Genomic DNA, 17,266 nt, shown 5'->3' with positions numbered 1-17,266 from the left:
TTACACACACAGTTCCTCTTTCATCATGATCTTTGTTAAAATGAAATATAATTACCTTCATCTTCATTGACATCAATTTTTTGTTTTTCTTTTTTCAGGTATCACAACTCCCTGACTTATCCCGCAGTTAGTTAATATACTTTGCCTGCTCCTATATATATATATATGGAGACGGTTGGAGAGATTAATAAAACGCTGGCATTACTTTTAATGCTCAAGCTTTATATATAATTTATTTGTCTGGTGTAATGGTAACTCATGTATTATCTTCATCAAATTACGCGTTTCTCTTATTGCTTTTCAATTGATTTGCTGTCTTCAGCAATCGATCCTTGATTTTCTTGTACAATTTTCATTACTATTGTTGAGTTTTCTCGGACGTTGATGGCTTGTTGCTGTGTATGTATGGCTGCAATTAAACGACTGGAAACATTTGCTCTGTGCTATTCTTGTCTCTATATTGATTCCAACTAATAATAAGAAACGCTACACATATAAATTAATGGTCCTGATCGATAAGCCAGCAAAGCAATTAACATACAACAAAATGCCTAGATGCCAGAATGAAACGGATTAGAGGAAACAAAATTGCGATTTGGCTTTCATATCCCTTCGAAACAAATTGGTGATTTTCTTCACAATCGAAAAATGCCATCCCTCAGCAGCTAGCTAGCTTCGCACTCCTAGTAGTAGCTAGCGTTTCTACCTAGAAACTGTCATCTCATTCTCATCTTATCCCAAAAAAAAAAAAAAACTGTCATACGCATAAACATTATGGAAAGATTTCTTTTCAGCACTACTTTCATTAGTAATAACAGCTGGCCTTTCAGTTAATAATACTAAGTCAAGATTTAGAACACCTAAGTGAAACTGGATCTGCTCAAACCAATCTGAGTAATTAAGGCCATTGAACTTAACAACAAATGAAACTTGCGAATAAAGAGCAACATGCACAAATATTGCAAATATATAAGTGCTTACACATTAATGCTTTGAACTTAAACACATAATATATATTTAGATAAAATTCACATAAACCTTAAGCGCATATTGAAGTTCACCTTTGGATACAATAATACACTACAATAAACATAAATAATACTTAACTTTAATTTCACATAATTAGTAATCAAGTACACATTAATTAGATATGCATGCTACCTTTAGATGTACTAAACATATCTAATCAAGCAAATTAATTACTTATAATCATAATCATAGAATATAAAATTAATTAATCAACTTTTAGACGATTCTTAAATATTTTATAATTTATGAATTTTAATATACCCATACAAGAAAATTGTCATGTCATTCGATCATAAGCATCACAATAATTATGAGTATTTGAAATTGAAATTGATTTGACATCTATGAAAACTTTCTAATCTAACCACTTCGGTAACTAACAAATTAAATATGATACAGACATCAAAATCAAATAATGACGAATGTTGTAAAAATAATAGGCATATAAATACTTACAATAATAATCATATATTAAAGAAAAGAAACATAAATTCCTTGAGTTCATTAATATTGCATGTAAGCCAATAATATGCAAATAGTTTCAAACATATCAGACATATAATTCATAAGTTTGGTCAGATTAATTCGTCATGGCCAAGTTCTTAAGATTCATAAGCCTATATCAAATTCATAAAACAAAAATGTCATGGCCCAAGCATAATTGAGATATAGTAAAACCTATAAAACTATATACATCATGCGCAAGTTAGAAAACTTACCTCCTGCCATAGTTATCAGATTCAATTGTACACAACCTTTCTACTGGAATGCAAACAAAACCAACGAAAACAAGCGATGCTTTATCCTCAGAATTTTCTAGTCTATCCAACACTTAAATTCCTGAGAGTAGATGGTATACACAGGCTCTGTTGTTAGACCAGGGACCCTCAATATTTTTCTCGAGAAAACGTGACTGTTAGTCATCTCCCATCAAGATGACATGTTTAAATAAAAGAGGAAGTTATGAGCCGTTATCCCCTTAATTTTAGTAAACCACCCATAATGTGTATGAGAGATATTAGGAAGAGGTGTTTTATCTTTATTCAAATTTTAAACCAAACCCAACGTTTTAAAAGTAAACTAAATAAAGATAAATATCAATTTAAATTAAAAAACTAATAATTAAAATAAATTAGATGGCCACATAATACACGTTTTGAAAACGTGTCTAACAAAACCTTGACCAAAAAATAACAATAATAATAAAAATAATAAAATATAAAAGCCCATTAGATTCATGAGTAATTCACGTGAACAATGGTTCACAATTTCATAAATCGCAGGAAAAATTCATACGGCCGTTGCAGCGGAAATATATATACATCACCATAATCTTTAATTGAAAATCACGAATTCTAATTATTGGGCTGATACTAATTGTTGGAATTTTTTATAATTTTCATAAAGCTAATAAATCCTAATTTGCATAAACTTTAATTCTTAAAATTATAAAATATCATGATTTTTACATCATCATAATTAAGAAAAAACATACCCTGATCCATGAGAATTTTTTTTGATGAAATATCACTGTAAGGAATTAAAAATTAACAAAATTGATTTATCTCTCTTGACCCTTATAGAGTGATTTACTTTCTGATGGAGAGAAAATTAAAGTGATATCCTTTTTATATTGGGTGGAGAGGGGATCAATTTTAATAAAACCATAATTCCTACTTTCCATCAAAGTGGGCAATTAATTTTAAAATTTCAGCTCATAATTTATTTTATTATTTAAATCCTAAATTATTACTAACTTATAATGTGGCACGCGGGCCACTGTAAAATATTCCAACATTAATTTCGGCAAATTTTAGCTAGCTTTCCCTTTTGGGGGGTCAAGCTGGCTTTTGGCTTAAAATTTTCCACGAAGGAAAGCAAAGACACCAAGTCAAGGTCTTCCCATCAAATGAATTGCTTAAACAACACGGCAATGTAACCCCACTACTACTAGAAAGCTCTTAAATATAATATAAACTAGAAAATAGAACCGCGCTTCATGCGGTTCTGAAAAATGAATTTAGTATTATTTTTTTTATTTTACATTTGATAAAACTGATAAAAAATATGAATTAATTTTTTTTAAGATGAGGCAGCCTTATAAAAAATAAAAAAAGCTATTAACCAGCAATACAAATAAAAAAGTAATGCAAGATAAAGAATAAAATGAGAAAATATATTATAGAGTGATTTTATTCATTCCAATTGTGTGTGTACAAAACAAAAAGATGAGCTCTCCTTTTATAGTTACATAATCACTCCATGAAATTAATGAAAATTTATGGATTATAATTCCTTATGAGATAGTGGGAGTTATAGGGAAGCCAAAGGTTGCTAATGGGAGATAGTGGAGAGACTAAGAGATATATGTTATGAACATCTACATTTATTTTAATAAATTCATAAAACTTCCCATTGGATGTTCATTACAAAGAATATGCCTCATTAAAACCTTTACATAATTGTTATTGTGTAATAACAATCAAATTAATTATGAGAAGATGAAAAGCCAAATTTAAAAGAAAATTTCTCTATTTATTAGATAATAGAGAATATACAAATATGAAAAATGGTGATGCCACATCACCTCCTCAAGTCCCAACTTTATATATATACTAGAAAATAGAACAGCGTTTCAAGCGGCTTTGAAAAAAGAATTTAGTATTATCCTTTTTTTTTTACTTTACACTTGATGAAATTGATAAAAAAATATGAATTGATTTTTTTTTTAAATGAGGCAGTCTTATAAAAAACAAAAAGAAAACTATTAGCCAGCAATACAAATAGAGAAATAACGCAAGAAATAAAATAAAATAATAGACTATATTATAAAGTGATTTTATTCATTTCAATTGTGTATGTACAAAACAAAAATATGGGCTCTCCTTTTATAGCTACATAATCACTCCATGAAATTAATGAAAAATTATGGATCATAATTCCTTGTGAGATAGTGGGAGTTATAGGGAAGCTAAAGGTTGCTAATGAGAGATAGTGGAGAGACTAAAAGATATATATTATGAACATTTACATTTATTTTAATAAATTCATAACATTCCCCCTTGGATGTTCATTACAAAGAATATGCCTCATTAAAATTAAAATCTTTACATAATTGTTATTGTGTAATAACAATCAAATTAATTATGAGAAGATGAAAAGCCAAATCTAAAAGAAAATTTCTCTATTTATTAGATAATAGAAATATACAAAGATGAGAAATGTTGATGCCACATCACCTCCTTAAGTCCCAACTTTATATATATATTATATTGTATTATTATTGTTCCATTTTTTGTTGATTTTGGTTGTAAGGAATTAAATTAATTAATTTTTATTTAGCATTAACAACAATATAACATGTAACAATCTAACCAAATTAGCAAGTAAATAAACCAAATATTAAATATTAAATTAATATGAAATAGGGACAAATATTAGTAGAGTGAGTTGAGACCACGAGTGGTATGTATGTTTAACTTTCAAGTGTTATTTTTTTAATTTTAAAAATTCATTTGAGGATCGGTCAAAGTTTTTTTATAAGGCCCTACATTGGGTCTGATTCTTTGAGCCCTAACTCAGTCATTAACTCCTTAAACTGAGGCTAAAGTCATAAAAGTTATGGTTAGATCAATTTGGCCAGGCCAATAGTTGGGTCGAGCCTTTCTACCATCGCTAGGAAGAATTATCGGGATGAAAAAATAAATTTTAATTCCTCTAAAATATTAATAATATACTAGTAATTAAATATTTTAATGATTATTCAATTCCATAAAATAGCCAAGACCTTTTTTTCCCCCTTGACTAAAAATGCCGAAAGCAAGTCCACTGGAGGAGCCATCAATGACATTGAGAATTTAAAGACCCGAAGCATTGAGCACGAAAGTTCTTGCCGACAAGAGAAAGAGGTGGTCATGATATTTTCTTGGAAACAGATCCAGTGCTCAGCTGAGTTTGTGCTGAGCACCCGATCAATGGTTAGCAATTATCTTATATAGACCTTAAGCAATTTCTAACTATTGATATGGTGCTCAGCACAAACTCAGCTGAGCACCGGATCCTGATCCTATTTCCTTAGTTTTTGTCGGCCCAAATTAACAGAGACAAAATATACCACACGAGCTAAACACTTTCCGGATAACCCGGTGAAATAAATTTAGAGATTAAGTGAAAAAACAAATCAAACGAGTTTATTTATTGTCCTACAGAAATGAAAACAACTATTACAAAACCTATATCAATTGCTTTTCGACTCAGGGTTTCAACAGTTTTCTGCCTTGGAAACGCCTTGTAAAGTATTTGATTCAAAACCTAACCATCGCAGTTGAGACGAAACTTATAACAAAAATTACAACATAAAACTCTGAAACTTCATAATTAGCCTATTACTCTAAACTTTAAAGTCTATCATTTTAACCATTCAATTCCTTTTCTAAAACTCTTTTTTTTTTTTTTTTTGGTTTCTTTGTTTGTATCTCCCACTGTAATAATGCAAGTTCAAATTCCACCCGGGGGGGGGGGGGGGGCCACAGCAAACAGTTAATTGATGACTTAGAAGACTTGATGATGATCCAAAGCAACGAGCACGGAAATTTCTTGCAGAAATGTGAGACTGAGATCATAAATCCTTTTCAAGCATACTATTACGTACCAAATTCGATTGATGCAAACGTATCATATGGGCAAACGGAGGACATTATAAATGTCAAGCAATATAATAACATTCTCATCATAAGCACATTTCCTTTCCCCATAATTAATTCATCACTATCCACAGCAATGACATCAACCATCATGCGTGTTTCTGTTGCCCCTCTCTTTCTTGAGTTGTTTACTTCAGTTACCATGATCAACATCAGCTTCTGCATTGCCAACTCTAACGTGGCTTGCATAGACAGTGAGAGACAAGCGCTTTTAAAGTTGAAGCAAGATCTCAATGATCCTTCAAACCGTCTTGCCTCTTGGAATATTGGTGATGGAGATTGCTGTGCATGGGATGGTGTTGTTTGTAACAACTTCACTGGCCATGTCCTTCAGCTCAACCTCGGAAACCCTGATCCTAATCATGGGACGGGGTCAAAGCTGGTTGGTAAGATAAACCCCTCTTTGGTTGACATAAAGCATTTGATTCACTTGGACTTAAGCGGTAATGATTTCCAGGGAATTCATATTCCAAAATATCTTGGTTCTCTTCAGAACCTTAGATACCTGAATCTCTCTGGAGCCGAATTTGCAGGAGTGATTCCTCACCAACTTGGAAATCTCTCTAATCTTCACTATCTTGATCTCAGTAAGAATTTTTATGAGTTACAAGTTGAAAGTTTTTTATGGCTATCTGGTCTTTCTTTGCTAGAGCACCTCGATCTGAGTCAGGTTGACCTTAGTAAATCCTCTGATTATTTACTCACGATAAACTCACTCCCTTCTTTAAGAGTATTGAAGTTGTCCTACTGTGAACTCCATCATTTTCCTTCATTATCCTCTGCTAATTTTTCCTCCCTTAAGGCCCTCGATCTTTCTGGAAACCATTTTAATAACTCTTTGTTTCAATATAGTAGTTGGGTTTTTGGTCTTCGTAATTTAGTCTTTTTCGATCTTGGTAATAATGAATTTCAAGGTAAAATCCCCATTGGACTAGGAAACTTGACATTTCTTAGACGTCTTGATTTATCTTCTAATGAATTCAATTCTGCAATACCTGGCTGGTTGTCTAAGCTTAATGATCTTGAGTTCCTTTCTCTTAGAGGTAATAGCTTGCAAGGTAAGATTTCATCAATGGGTCTAGAAAAATTGACTTCTATCAAAACTCTCGACCTTTCCTTAAATTATGAGCTTTCAGGGAAGATTCCAACATCGTTTGTACGGCTTTGTAAGTTGACATCAATCGATCTGTCGTATGTTAAATTGAGTCAAGACTTATCACAAGTTTTAGATATTTTCTCTGCGTGTGATGCATATGCACTAGAGTCACTAGTTTTGAGGAGTTGTCAATGTTCAGGTCACTTGACAAATCAACTTGGGCAATTTAAAAGTTTGAACAGGCTTCGACTAGGTAACAATTCTCTTTCAGGTCCACTTCCATCTGCTTTAGGAGAACTCACATATTTGACAGATCTAGATCTTTCCAGAAACAGGCTGAATGGTTCCATTCCATTGTCTCTAGGACAAAATTTAAACTTAGAATATCTAGATTTGTCCAACAACTTGTTGAATGGTTCTATTCCATTGTCTTTGGGAAAATTTTCACACTTAGAGTATCTAGATTTGTCCAACAATAGGATGAGTGGAACACTTTCTGAAAATCATTTTGTCAATCTAACAAAACTGACTTCATTTTCTACATCTGGTAACTCGCTAATCTTGCAAGTCAATCCGAACTGGGTTCCTCCTTTTCAACTCGATGAATTGCTATTGAGGTCATGTCATTTAGGGCCTCATTTTCCATCGTGGCTTCATTCACAAAAGCATTTGTCTGATTTGGACATATCCAACACAAGAATTTCTGATACTATTCCTCGTTGGTTTTGGAATTCCATTTCCCAATATAAGTTTTTGAATCTCTCTAGCAACCAAATCTACGGTGAGATTCCAAATTTAGATTTTGATAACCGTCCATCGCCTCTTCTACCTCCCTCATCTGGCATACTTGATTTTTCTAATAATGGTTTTTCGGGGTCCATTTTTCATTTAATATGTAATGGGTTAAAGAGCATTTCTTATCTCCAACTCTCGAAAAATTACTTTTCTGGGGATATACCTGATTGTTGGATGAATTGGCCTGGCTTGGGTATGCTGAATTTAGGTAACAATAACCTTACTGGTAGTCTTCCGGCTTCAATTGGAACTTTAAGTTTTCTTTGGTCATTGAACCTGCGCAATAATAGATTGTCTGGAGTCATTCCTGCGTCATTTCAAAATTGTTCAGGTTTGGTATATCTTGACATGGATGAAAATGAGTTTGTCGGGAACATCCCAACATGGATGGGGGAGAGATTTTCTGGATTGTCGATACTCATTCTTCGATCAAACAAGTTTCACGGCTATTTGCCAATTCAACTTTGTCGTCTAACTTCTTTACAAATTTTGGATGTTGCAAACAACAATCTCTCGGGAACCATACCCAGATGCATCAGTAACTTCACTGCTATGGCGACGACGGACTCATCTAATCTACAGAATGCCATATCTTACGTTACAATGATGGATGGGACCGAAGCTGCGCTGGATGCATCAGTTGTGACGAAGGGGTTTATGGTTGAATATGACTCCATTCTGAATTTGGTAAGAAGCATAGACATTTCGAAGAATAATTTCTCGGGAGAAATACCTATGGAACTGACAAATCTTAAAGGACTGCAATCACTGAATTTGTCCCACAATTTTTTCACCAGCAAAATTCCTGAGAAAATTGGTAATATGAAATCAATTGAGTCCCTCGATTTCTCAGCGAACCAACTTTCTGGTGAAATTCCCCAAAGTATGTCAAGTTTGTCATTTTTAAATCACCTGAACTTGTCCAACAATCACTTGACTGGGAAAATTCCTTCAAGCACTCAATTGCAAAGCTTCGATTCATCCTGTTTTGCCGGCAACAATCTATGCGGAGCTCCACTTCCTAATTGTACTGGGAATAATCCTCTTGTACCTGAAGATCCAAATGGAAATGGAAACGAAGATGAAGACGAAGTGGACTGGTTGTTGTATCTAAGCTTGGCACTTGGATTTGTAGTGGGTTTTTGGGGTTTCATAGGTTCTCTACTTGTCAGCAGAAGATGGAGGTACAAGTACTGTCATTTTTTGGATGGCATTATGGATGAATTTGGCTGCTTTGTAAGAAGATGTTACTAGATCTTTCCGTGCCTGTATGTTTGTTGTATTATGTACTTGGGGTCGAGGATGCAATGTCACTCGATCATTACAATAAAAGGAAAGAATTGGACATTGGAGCCCTCCAAAATTACACTATTTTTTCACAATGTTTCAACATTTAGATCACCTAAGCAGGTGTCGAGATTAAATGAATTTAAGCAAAAAAACTCAATGAGAGAGCTATTGATTTCACAGTCCAATCTCTACATAAAATTTATGTTTCTTCGTTTCAGAGGGTAAAAAATAAGAGTTGTCCATTCATTAGTCCATCCGACATTGCTAATGAAGAACTGCTTTAGATAATTTACAAACATTTTCTCTAAATTAAATTTGTATTTTAGAAAAAAAAAAGTCTCACAATATTCCAAACACACCTAATAGTTGATTTTAGGCAGACTTTTTTTTTTCTCTGTCTCTCTCTCTCTTTCTTGAATAGCACAACTTGTTAGGTCAATTCACCTAGACATTTTCTTGAATGAGTGAAGAAAATGGTGTTTGGTGTCAGTGATAAAGAGATGGAAAAATTAGATTGTTTATGACTGAGTGACTGTGTGTGATAGAGTATTTGAACTATACACAGTTAATATAACATAGATGATTTTAGGCAGAGATCGACTGATTGTGAATGCCTTTTGTGCTCAAAATGACTCAAATTCAATTAGTAATAAAAGGGTTAAGAGTTTGATATTTAACGGGGAGGTTTCTTATTTCCATTCAAACCTAATTAAAGGAAAAATATATAACAAACGTATTTTTAGGCATTGTGATCCGGCTCAGGGAAAAAAAAAACTGAGAGTGAGAGAGAGAAAAGTTGAGCTATTTTTGTGAATTGACCTAACAATTGGATCACAAATTTCACTAATATGAACTCCTTCAGGTTTGAAAAAAGAATTACATTGAAACGACGTGTCGGTTGACTCAAACGAGTACGGTACAAACCCTGCCTGAGAGTTTAGAGATAAACCCTGGAAGCAGAGACATTCAAAGCTAGGGTTTTGCTAATTCTCAAGGACTAAACCGAAGAAGCCAAATCATGACACGACTGAGCACCGAGCAAATTTTGAAGGACAACAAGACTGGCGATCCCAATTCCATAAAATCTCTGACTCTCACTCACAAAGCTCTCTCCGACGTCTCTTGCTTGACCGATTTCAACAACTTAGAGAGACTCGACCTTAGCTCCAACAACCTCACTTCTCTTGAGGTGCCTACCATTCATTCATTTCCCCAACACCCCAGTAACAAATTTACGCCTTTATCATTTCTTGGCATGAAATTTCATTTTTTTTAAATTTTATTTGAAGGGGTTGAGGCATTGCGTGAATTTGAAGTGGCTATCAGTTGTGCAAAACAAATTGCAAAGCTTAAAAGGAATCGAAGGACTCTCTAAGCTCACTGTAAGTGTCATCCCCTTGCTTTGTTCGTGATGTTTTACATTTTTTACACTTTTAAATGGTTGCTTGTGAGAGATTCTTGTTTTCCCATGAGAAGGTTTCAATGCTTATTGTTTCTGGTGATTTGGTTGAAATCTTTTATCCGTTTGTTATTATTGTCCATTGGGACACTTGCTCGGTCTAAACTAGTTGTTTGAAGTAGTTTAGGTTTGGAAATGATGAGCTAATTGGATTATTTAAATTCACCTTGTTCTGTCTTCGAAATTCAGGTGTTGAATGCGGGGAAAAATAAGCTTAGATCGATGGATGAGGTGATGTCTGTCGTGAGCTTACGTGCTTTAATTCTGAATGGTGAGATTTAGACCCTAATTGCAGCACCCTTTTTGTAAGTTGGTGATATAAAATATGGAAATCAGTTCGTTTTTTAACCTTTTTTTTTGGGGGGGGGGGGGGGGGGGGGTTGTGCAGACAATGAGATTGTTTCGATATGCAAACTTGATCAGATGAAGGAATTGAACACTCTTGGTACAGATTCTTATTTCTTCATGTTCACACTTCATTGTGTTTGATAAAATCTGTTCCTTGGCTGATGTTTGTTAGTAGATTGACATTACATGCTCTAGCCTATGTTTGTTCAAGTGGTGTTGTCTATATAGAACTTTGGCGAGAATGGGAGAGGAATAAGAGCTGTAATTCTTAGAGAAGTAACAATTACATTTTTCTTAGAGTCAATAATTTTTAACTCTATAAATTTTACTTGTTCTAGGATTTGGTTTAAAGGAGTGGTTGGTTAAGGCATGGTCGAAAGACTTTTGAGTAGAGAGCAAACCTGTTTGATTTTGAGGAGATAGCAAACTTGTGTGCAATTCTTTTTGATTTTGCATGTTCGTGATTGATGATACTGTGTTCAGATCAAAGCATTATTGGAATTCAAGTTGATTCTTGGGATAAATGTTTGTTTCTCCTGCAGTTCTTTCTCGAAATCCAATTCGCAAAATTGGCGATTCTCTGCTCAATATGAAAGCTATTACAAAGGTAAGCAATGCTTTGGTCATTAATTGCCCTTAGCTATTATTTTGAAACTGTTGCTAAGGCTGTTAATCAAGATTGGCTCCAGCTCTCTCTCTCAAACTGCCAAGTCCAGATTATTGGTTCTTCGCTCAAGTCTTGCACAGAATTGAAAGAACTCTGACTTGCTCACAATGACATTAAGGTAAATCATGTACCCAGTGGTCATTTTATGATAGCAGGCTATCCTCAAATTCATTATATTTTTTTTGTTTGTTAATATCATGATTGATATTTTGTTCATTTCTTAAGTTGTCTTTCTCTGTCTCACTCTCTGAATTGCCTAGACTCTTCCGGCCGAGTTGGCTTTTAATAAGAAGCTTCAAAATTTAGACTTAGGAAAGAACTTGATCACGAGATGGTCAGAATTGAAGGTGAGGCATTGAAATATTTGTTTCTTTTATATTTGTTTTCATCAAGTTTTTTCTGTATACTTCATCACCATGCATAATGGTAACATGCTTGAATAGCAGGTGCTACAGTCATTAGTTAGTCTGAATAACCTCAATCTACAAGGAAACCCTGTAGCTGAATATGATAAATTGGCAAAGAAGGTAATATCGCAATCATTTTATCATGTTAATCATCTTTCAAGAATTCTGCTCCTAGCTGGATTAATCTATGTTCAATATTGTTGCAGGTCAAAAATCTATTGCCAAACTTGCATATATTCAATGCTAGACCAATAGATAGAATCACCAAAAATGAGAAGGACAATATAGTTGATAAAGTTAATGATTCCTCAAATAATGCTGATGACACGATAAAAGTTCATATGGAAAAGAAAAGAGATGGCACTAGAGAAACAAATGACAAACCCTCAAATAAAGAAATTCAGTGGCGCAAAAGTGATTCTGCAGCAGGGAAGAAATTGAAAAAGAAGTCAAAAGAGCAAGAAAGGGAGCTTGATGCTATTAATGATGCAATGAACTCTGGAGGCATTGTGCCTGGTCGAAACAAAGATGGCGATCTAAATAGTTCTAGAGATGTTGATATGGAGAAAGATCTGAAGCGGAAGAGAAAGAAAACCAGTGAAAATCTCTCAAACAAAGACATTCAAGTTGACGATGATGATAACATATTTAAAAAGAAACAAAAGAAACAGTCAAAGGAGAAACAAGGAGAACTTGACATTATTGACAATCGAGAAGCCGCTTTCACAGAGCTCTTCTCTGCCAATATTGCAGGAAATCCTGAATTTGATGGTGACAATATGGTTAATGAAGCTTCTAAATTCAACTCAGTTGATGGCTTAGTTACCTCTTCTGCTAAGAAGAAGAAATCTAAAAACAGGGGTATGGGTCTGACAGTTCAATTGTCTCAGGAACCTGAAGTTGGATTGGGTGGACCATCAACTTGGGGTGATGAGTGATTGATTATACTGTGATGGAGCTGCGTGAATTATTTGAAACTCTTTCAGTTGAGCTACTCTTCATCTCTTATTGAGTTTGATTATTATTCTTTGAGAAGCTTAACTCTCAGGTGTACTCCATAAGTTTTGACGGTGAAACTTGCTTTTCTTTTAAGAAGGTTTCTGATGCTTAACATTCCATTTTGCTTCTCGAGTCCAGCCATCTCTAGTCTTTAATGGAATGCTAGCCTGGGTTGCAATTTAATGCTTGCCATTGTTGCTATGTGCTGCAATTTCACAGTGGCCAAGACCTCAATTGTACCTGTATCATCAATGTGGGAATCGCCCTCGTGTTACACGTTTCTTGGAAGTAAGTTTGCTTGAATGATTGTCAATAAGCCAGAACCATAACTGTATGTAGAACATTCTTGTTTTATCATCCCAACTATGTCGTTGAAATCATTTGGTTTGGCTTTGCTGGTCTCAGTTCATCACTTTGGCTGTGTTTGAATCATAGGATTACAGGGTATTAAAATATAGTTCACATTAACTTAATACCAAGGTTGTTTGTAAAAAAATTTTAATGGGTTAAAGGGGGTATGCTAATGCGGAGATGGGTTTAGCTAATGCGGTAGTTGCCATATTAGTGTTTTGCTTTTGCCTTTTTTTTTTTAATAAATAATAATAAATAAATATAACTTTTTAATTTAATATGATATTAATTTTTATTTTCTTTTATTTTTACATCATAATTATTAATATAAATTAATAAATTTATTATTTATTATTCATATTTTAATTTTCATTATATTAAAAATATAACAAAATAATGTATTATTTAATTATATAATAATTAATAAATAAAATTGATTAATATTTGACAAGTTACTATAACTAATAATAAGTACTTAAATAATATATAAAAATAAAAATATTACATAATATTACATTATTTAATTATATTATAATAATTAATATATATAATTTATTATTATTTAACAATTTAATAAAACTAATAATAATTACTTAAATAATAATTTAATATAACTAATAATAAATATTTGTATATGAATAAATTTAAATAATATTAATTTAAAATTAATACCAATAAAATAATAATATAAACCATTATTAGATTATGATATTATTTAGAGATTATTGGATTAAATTATATCCTTCAATCTTTATTTTACACATTATATATTTAGAAAATATGGAAAAATAAATGTTATGTTGCCAAAAATGTAAAGTTATAAGCTTCGATCTTTATGAAAAATTATGATATTTTTTAACATTTATACTAACAAATAATGTTAAATTTTTAAAATTTAAAATTTCTATACTTAGCGTTTTTATAGGTACTAAAAAATATTATTTTCTAAATGTATAATTTAAATTAATCACAATAAAATTAATATAGTACAGTGTAACATTAAATATTATACAATATTATTATAATACAATACTAATTTAATGCAGTCTAATACAATGCGCAGAACACATCCTTCAGATACAAACAATGCAACAACGCCTTTTATCCCAATTGCGTAATTGTAGCATCACTTTTACATTGAATTGTTTATTTACTAAATATAAGCCACGTCATGGCAATGAATACCTCGCACCAGAGTACTGAAAGAAAAACAACACAATATTTCTCTTTGTTTCTTTTTTAAATAGAATTATTACAAGTGAATTAAAAAATTATTAATTTTTCTTATAAACAAAAAGGGGTAATTCTTTCTTTTTTTTTTCAGTGGGGGCTTGAGCCCTTGTTGGTCCTACACTGCATCCCCTCTGTCCACACCTTTTTTTAAAAAAAAAATTAATATCTCATCAATGAAATTTGCGAAGAATGAACTTTGGAATCGGATGAGAGATGAATGGATAAATGATAATTTGATTATTTATGTAGAAAAATATGTATTTAATAGTGTTGATAATGAGTCTATTGCACAACGTTTTTAGAATATGAAATCGCGTAGAGAATAATTGTAAATGTATTATCAAAAATTTTATATATTCAAGTTTTAGTTTTTACATTTTGCTGTTATTTAATTTAGCCATTGGTGAATTATTTTTCTAAATCCGCCACTGGGTGTGGAGATGTGGTTAACTGATTTTGGGGACTAAAGTGAAATCAAGTGAGAGTTGCGTGGGTCATTGTGCAGATTGCATTCAGTTGAAGGATGTATTTGTAAATTTCTGGTGACGTGGCCTGGGTTGTTAAAGTTCGTTATATGGTTTCTGGAAATTTTCCAGGTGAAGCTGGCTTGTAGCATCTGATATATAAGCTCTTTCTCACTCATTTCTTCTCCAATTAGAATAATTATTCTACACACATAATTCTTGTAATCTTCTCTTCATTTATGATCGACTTTGTACTCAGTTTTAATGAATGAAAGAGTGTGAATTTTTCCTTCAATTCTGTTATCTAGTTCTCTGAAATCTTGTTCTGTTTTTCTGCTCTTTACTCCGATCTTTATCAATCTTGTTTCAATTCCATCTTGATTAATTAAATGTTGAAGTGTTGAGTTAGTTCTTGTAATTAGCCATTCCAAAATATAACAAAAAACAATCAAATTGAAACACGCACAGCACACACGACTACGAACAAATCTCTTCTTCTTTCACACACACAATGCAAAAGAAAAGTGGTAGCTGACAGCACTAATGATCGAAGACGGCACGGTAGACATAGAGGCAGCCCATAGTCACCAATGCAGCCACAACCATTGTCATCGACGCAGCTCGCAGCTCACCCATCGGATCTGCTGTTTTGCGACTGGTTTAAGCTTTAACCTCAATTGGACTGAATTTGAGTTAAGTATAAGACACACATGAACTTCTTGCATGGGATGGTGACAGTATTTACAAAGTGTCCGCATTAATTTGGTTTTTAAGAATTCTTTCCTTTATTGTTTCTTACAGTATTTGGAGTTATACTTGGTTGCACTTGAAAATCTTGTTAAGTTAGTGTAGTACGTGATCCTACCCATTTTACCCTTCAATATATTCTCAGGATGCTGTAGTTCGCATATGCACATAGTGAGGGATTCCTCTATTTATAATTAAAAAATTCCTAATTTTTTCTTTCAAGCAAGTTCAATAACGTTTTCGTTTCGTGACTGAACTTTTGAACAAGAACAGCAGCCTTATGCACAAACCTGGCGGGAACAAGCTGGGAATAAGAGGAACCAATATGCATACAAATGAATAAACACTAGTACTGTTAGTAGTTTGAGGGCTTCATGTCTTGACAATTTCTATTCATTGTCGACTTAGCCTACCAATTAGACCAAAGTTAATCGCATGGGCCAATGAAATCTCTTGACCAACAAAATAAGAAAGTCTCTGCTGGATCAGAAAGTCTCTGCTGGACCAGCAGCACAATTTTTTGTACAATATCTTTGATTCGCAAAACGAATAACTCAATTTCAAATTAAATAAATGGAAAGTGAAGAAACGTAATTTGTTGTCCTTGCACAAAGTATTTTAGGCCTCGTGAAAACTATAAAGAAATTTTTTTATGGAGAAAAATTTTCAGACAGGCATTAAAAAAATTAAATCTAGAATGAAGAATACAATAAGTTCACACTATTGTTAAAAAATACAAATTAATAAAATTTTTATATAGTTAATCAATTAAATCTTCTATTAATTTTTTTCTCTTAGGTTCTTTGACCATCTTTGATCATAAGTTTTAATATAAATTTTATTTCACTATTTTGCTGTTATGATATAAAAAGACAAAATTATCCTCATAAAACATGAGTTGTTATATCTAATAATTTAGGTATTTAATTTTGTAACTTATAATCTAATATTTTAAAATGAAACTTAATTATTATTTCACTACTCTTATGTGTAAATGACATAAATTTGACAGTCTAATAATTTATATGAGAATTGTACCATAAAGACGTTATGTTAATTTAATTAAAAAATAATAATCATACTAATAAAATAGTATTATAAACAACTAGTTTGGTACAAATTAGAAAAAAATTAAAGTTAAAGTAAATTCTTGATAATTTTACTTCAATTTAAACTTATGTCAAACCAATCTTTATAATCAAATATGTTAAAAAAGTGAATCAATGTACAACTTTTAAAAATAATGTACAATTTTTATAATTATTTTTTAAAAATTGGTTGGATTTATAAAAAATGTGGAATGGAGTATCATCACTTTAAAATTAATGGGGTTTCCCATCAAGTAATGTACTAGCTACTTTCTTTTGAAATCAATCATAATGGTTAGAAGTTAAATTTCAAGAATTTGAGCTACAAAGTCAGAGATAGCTTTGACAGCTTTGGCCAGCATCCTGCATTGATAGCTTTGGCTAGCTATCCCCATAGGCCAGAACCCAAATTCTTCCATTAAATAACTGAGACTTGAGATCGAATTGAAGTTCAATGTTATGTTACTATCAATTCAAGCTGTCAATAACTAAAATCTGGTTCCAAAAATGTTTTCGTTTTCCTCACACATGGATGCCATTTGATGATAAACGTGGTCCAATAATGGAAACTGAATATGAAATCAAAGATC

General features: G+C 32.4%; 2 protein-coding genes across 2 annotated transcripts; both read left to right on the top strand.

The window, feature by feature from the left end:
• The first annotated feature begins 5,808 nt into the window (after window positions 1-5,808).
• On the top strand, window positions 5,809-8,877 carry LOC102620924 (receptor-like protein EIX2). Its single transcript, XM_006481780.4, has one exon. The coding sequence runs from the start codon at window positions 5,809-5,811 to the stop codon at window positions 8,875-8,877; it is 3,069 nt and encodes a 1,022-aa protein (XP_006481843.3).
• A 907-nt stretch (window positions 8,878-9,784) lies between these two features.
• Window positions 9,785-13,173, top strand: LOC102624896 (protein phosphatase 1 regulatory subunit SDS22-like). The gene is given in 9 exon segments (XM_015531333.3): window positions 9,785-10,102; window positions 10,203-10,295; window positions 10,562-10,643; window positions 10,761-10,817; window positions 11,263-11,327; window positions 11,410-11,505; window positions 11,648-11,734; window positions 11,834-11,914; window positions 12,001-13,173. Coding segments are annotated over 9 exon segments (1,464 nt in total). The 5' UTR covers window positions 9,785-9,931; the 3' UTR covers window positions 12,733-13,173.
• The last annotated feature ends 4,093 nt before the right edge of the window (window positions 13,174-17,266 follow it).

This window comes from Citrus sinensis, chromosome 8 (genome assembly GCF_022201045.2).
Source record: "Citrus sinensis cultivar Valencia sweet orange chromosome 8, DVS_A1.0, whole genome shotgun sequence".
Lineage (NCBI taxonomy): Eukaryota > Viridiplantae > Streptophyta > Magnoliopsida > Sapindales > Rutaceae > Citrus > Citrus sinensis.
This window is presented reverse-complemented; position numbering and strand designations above follow the sequence as displayed.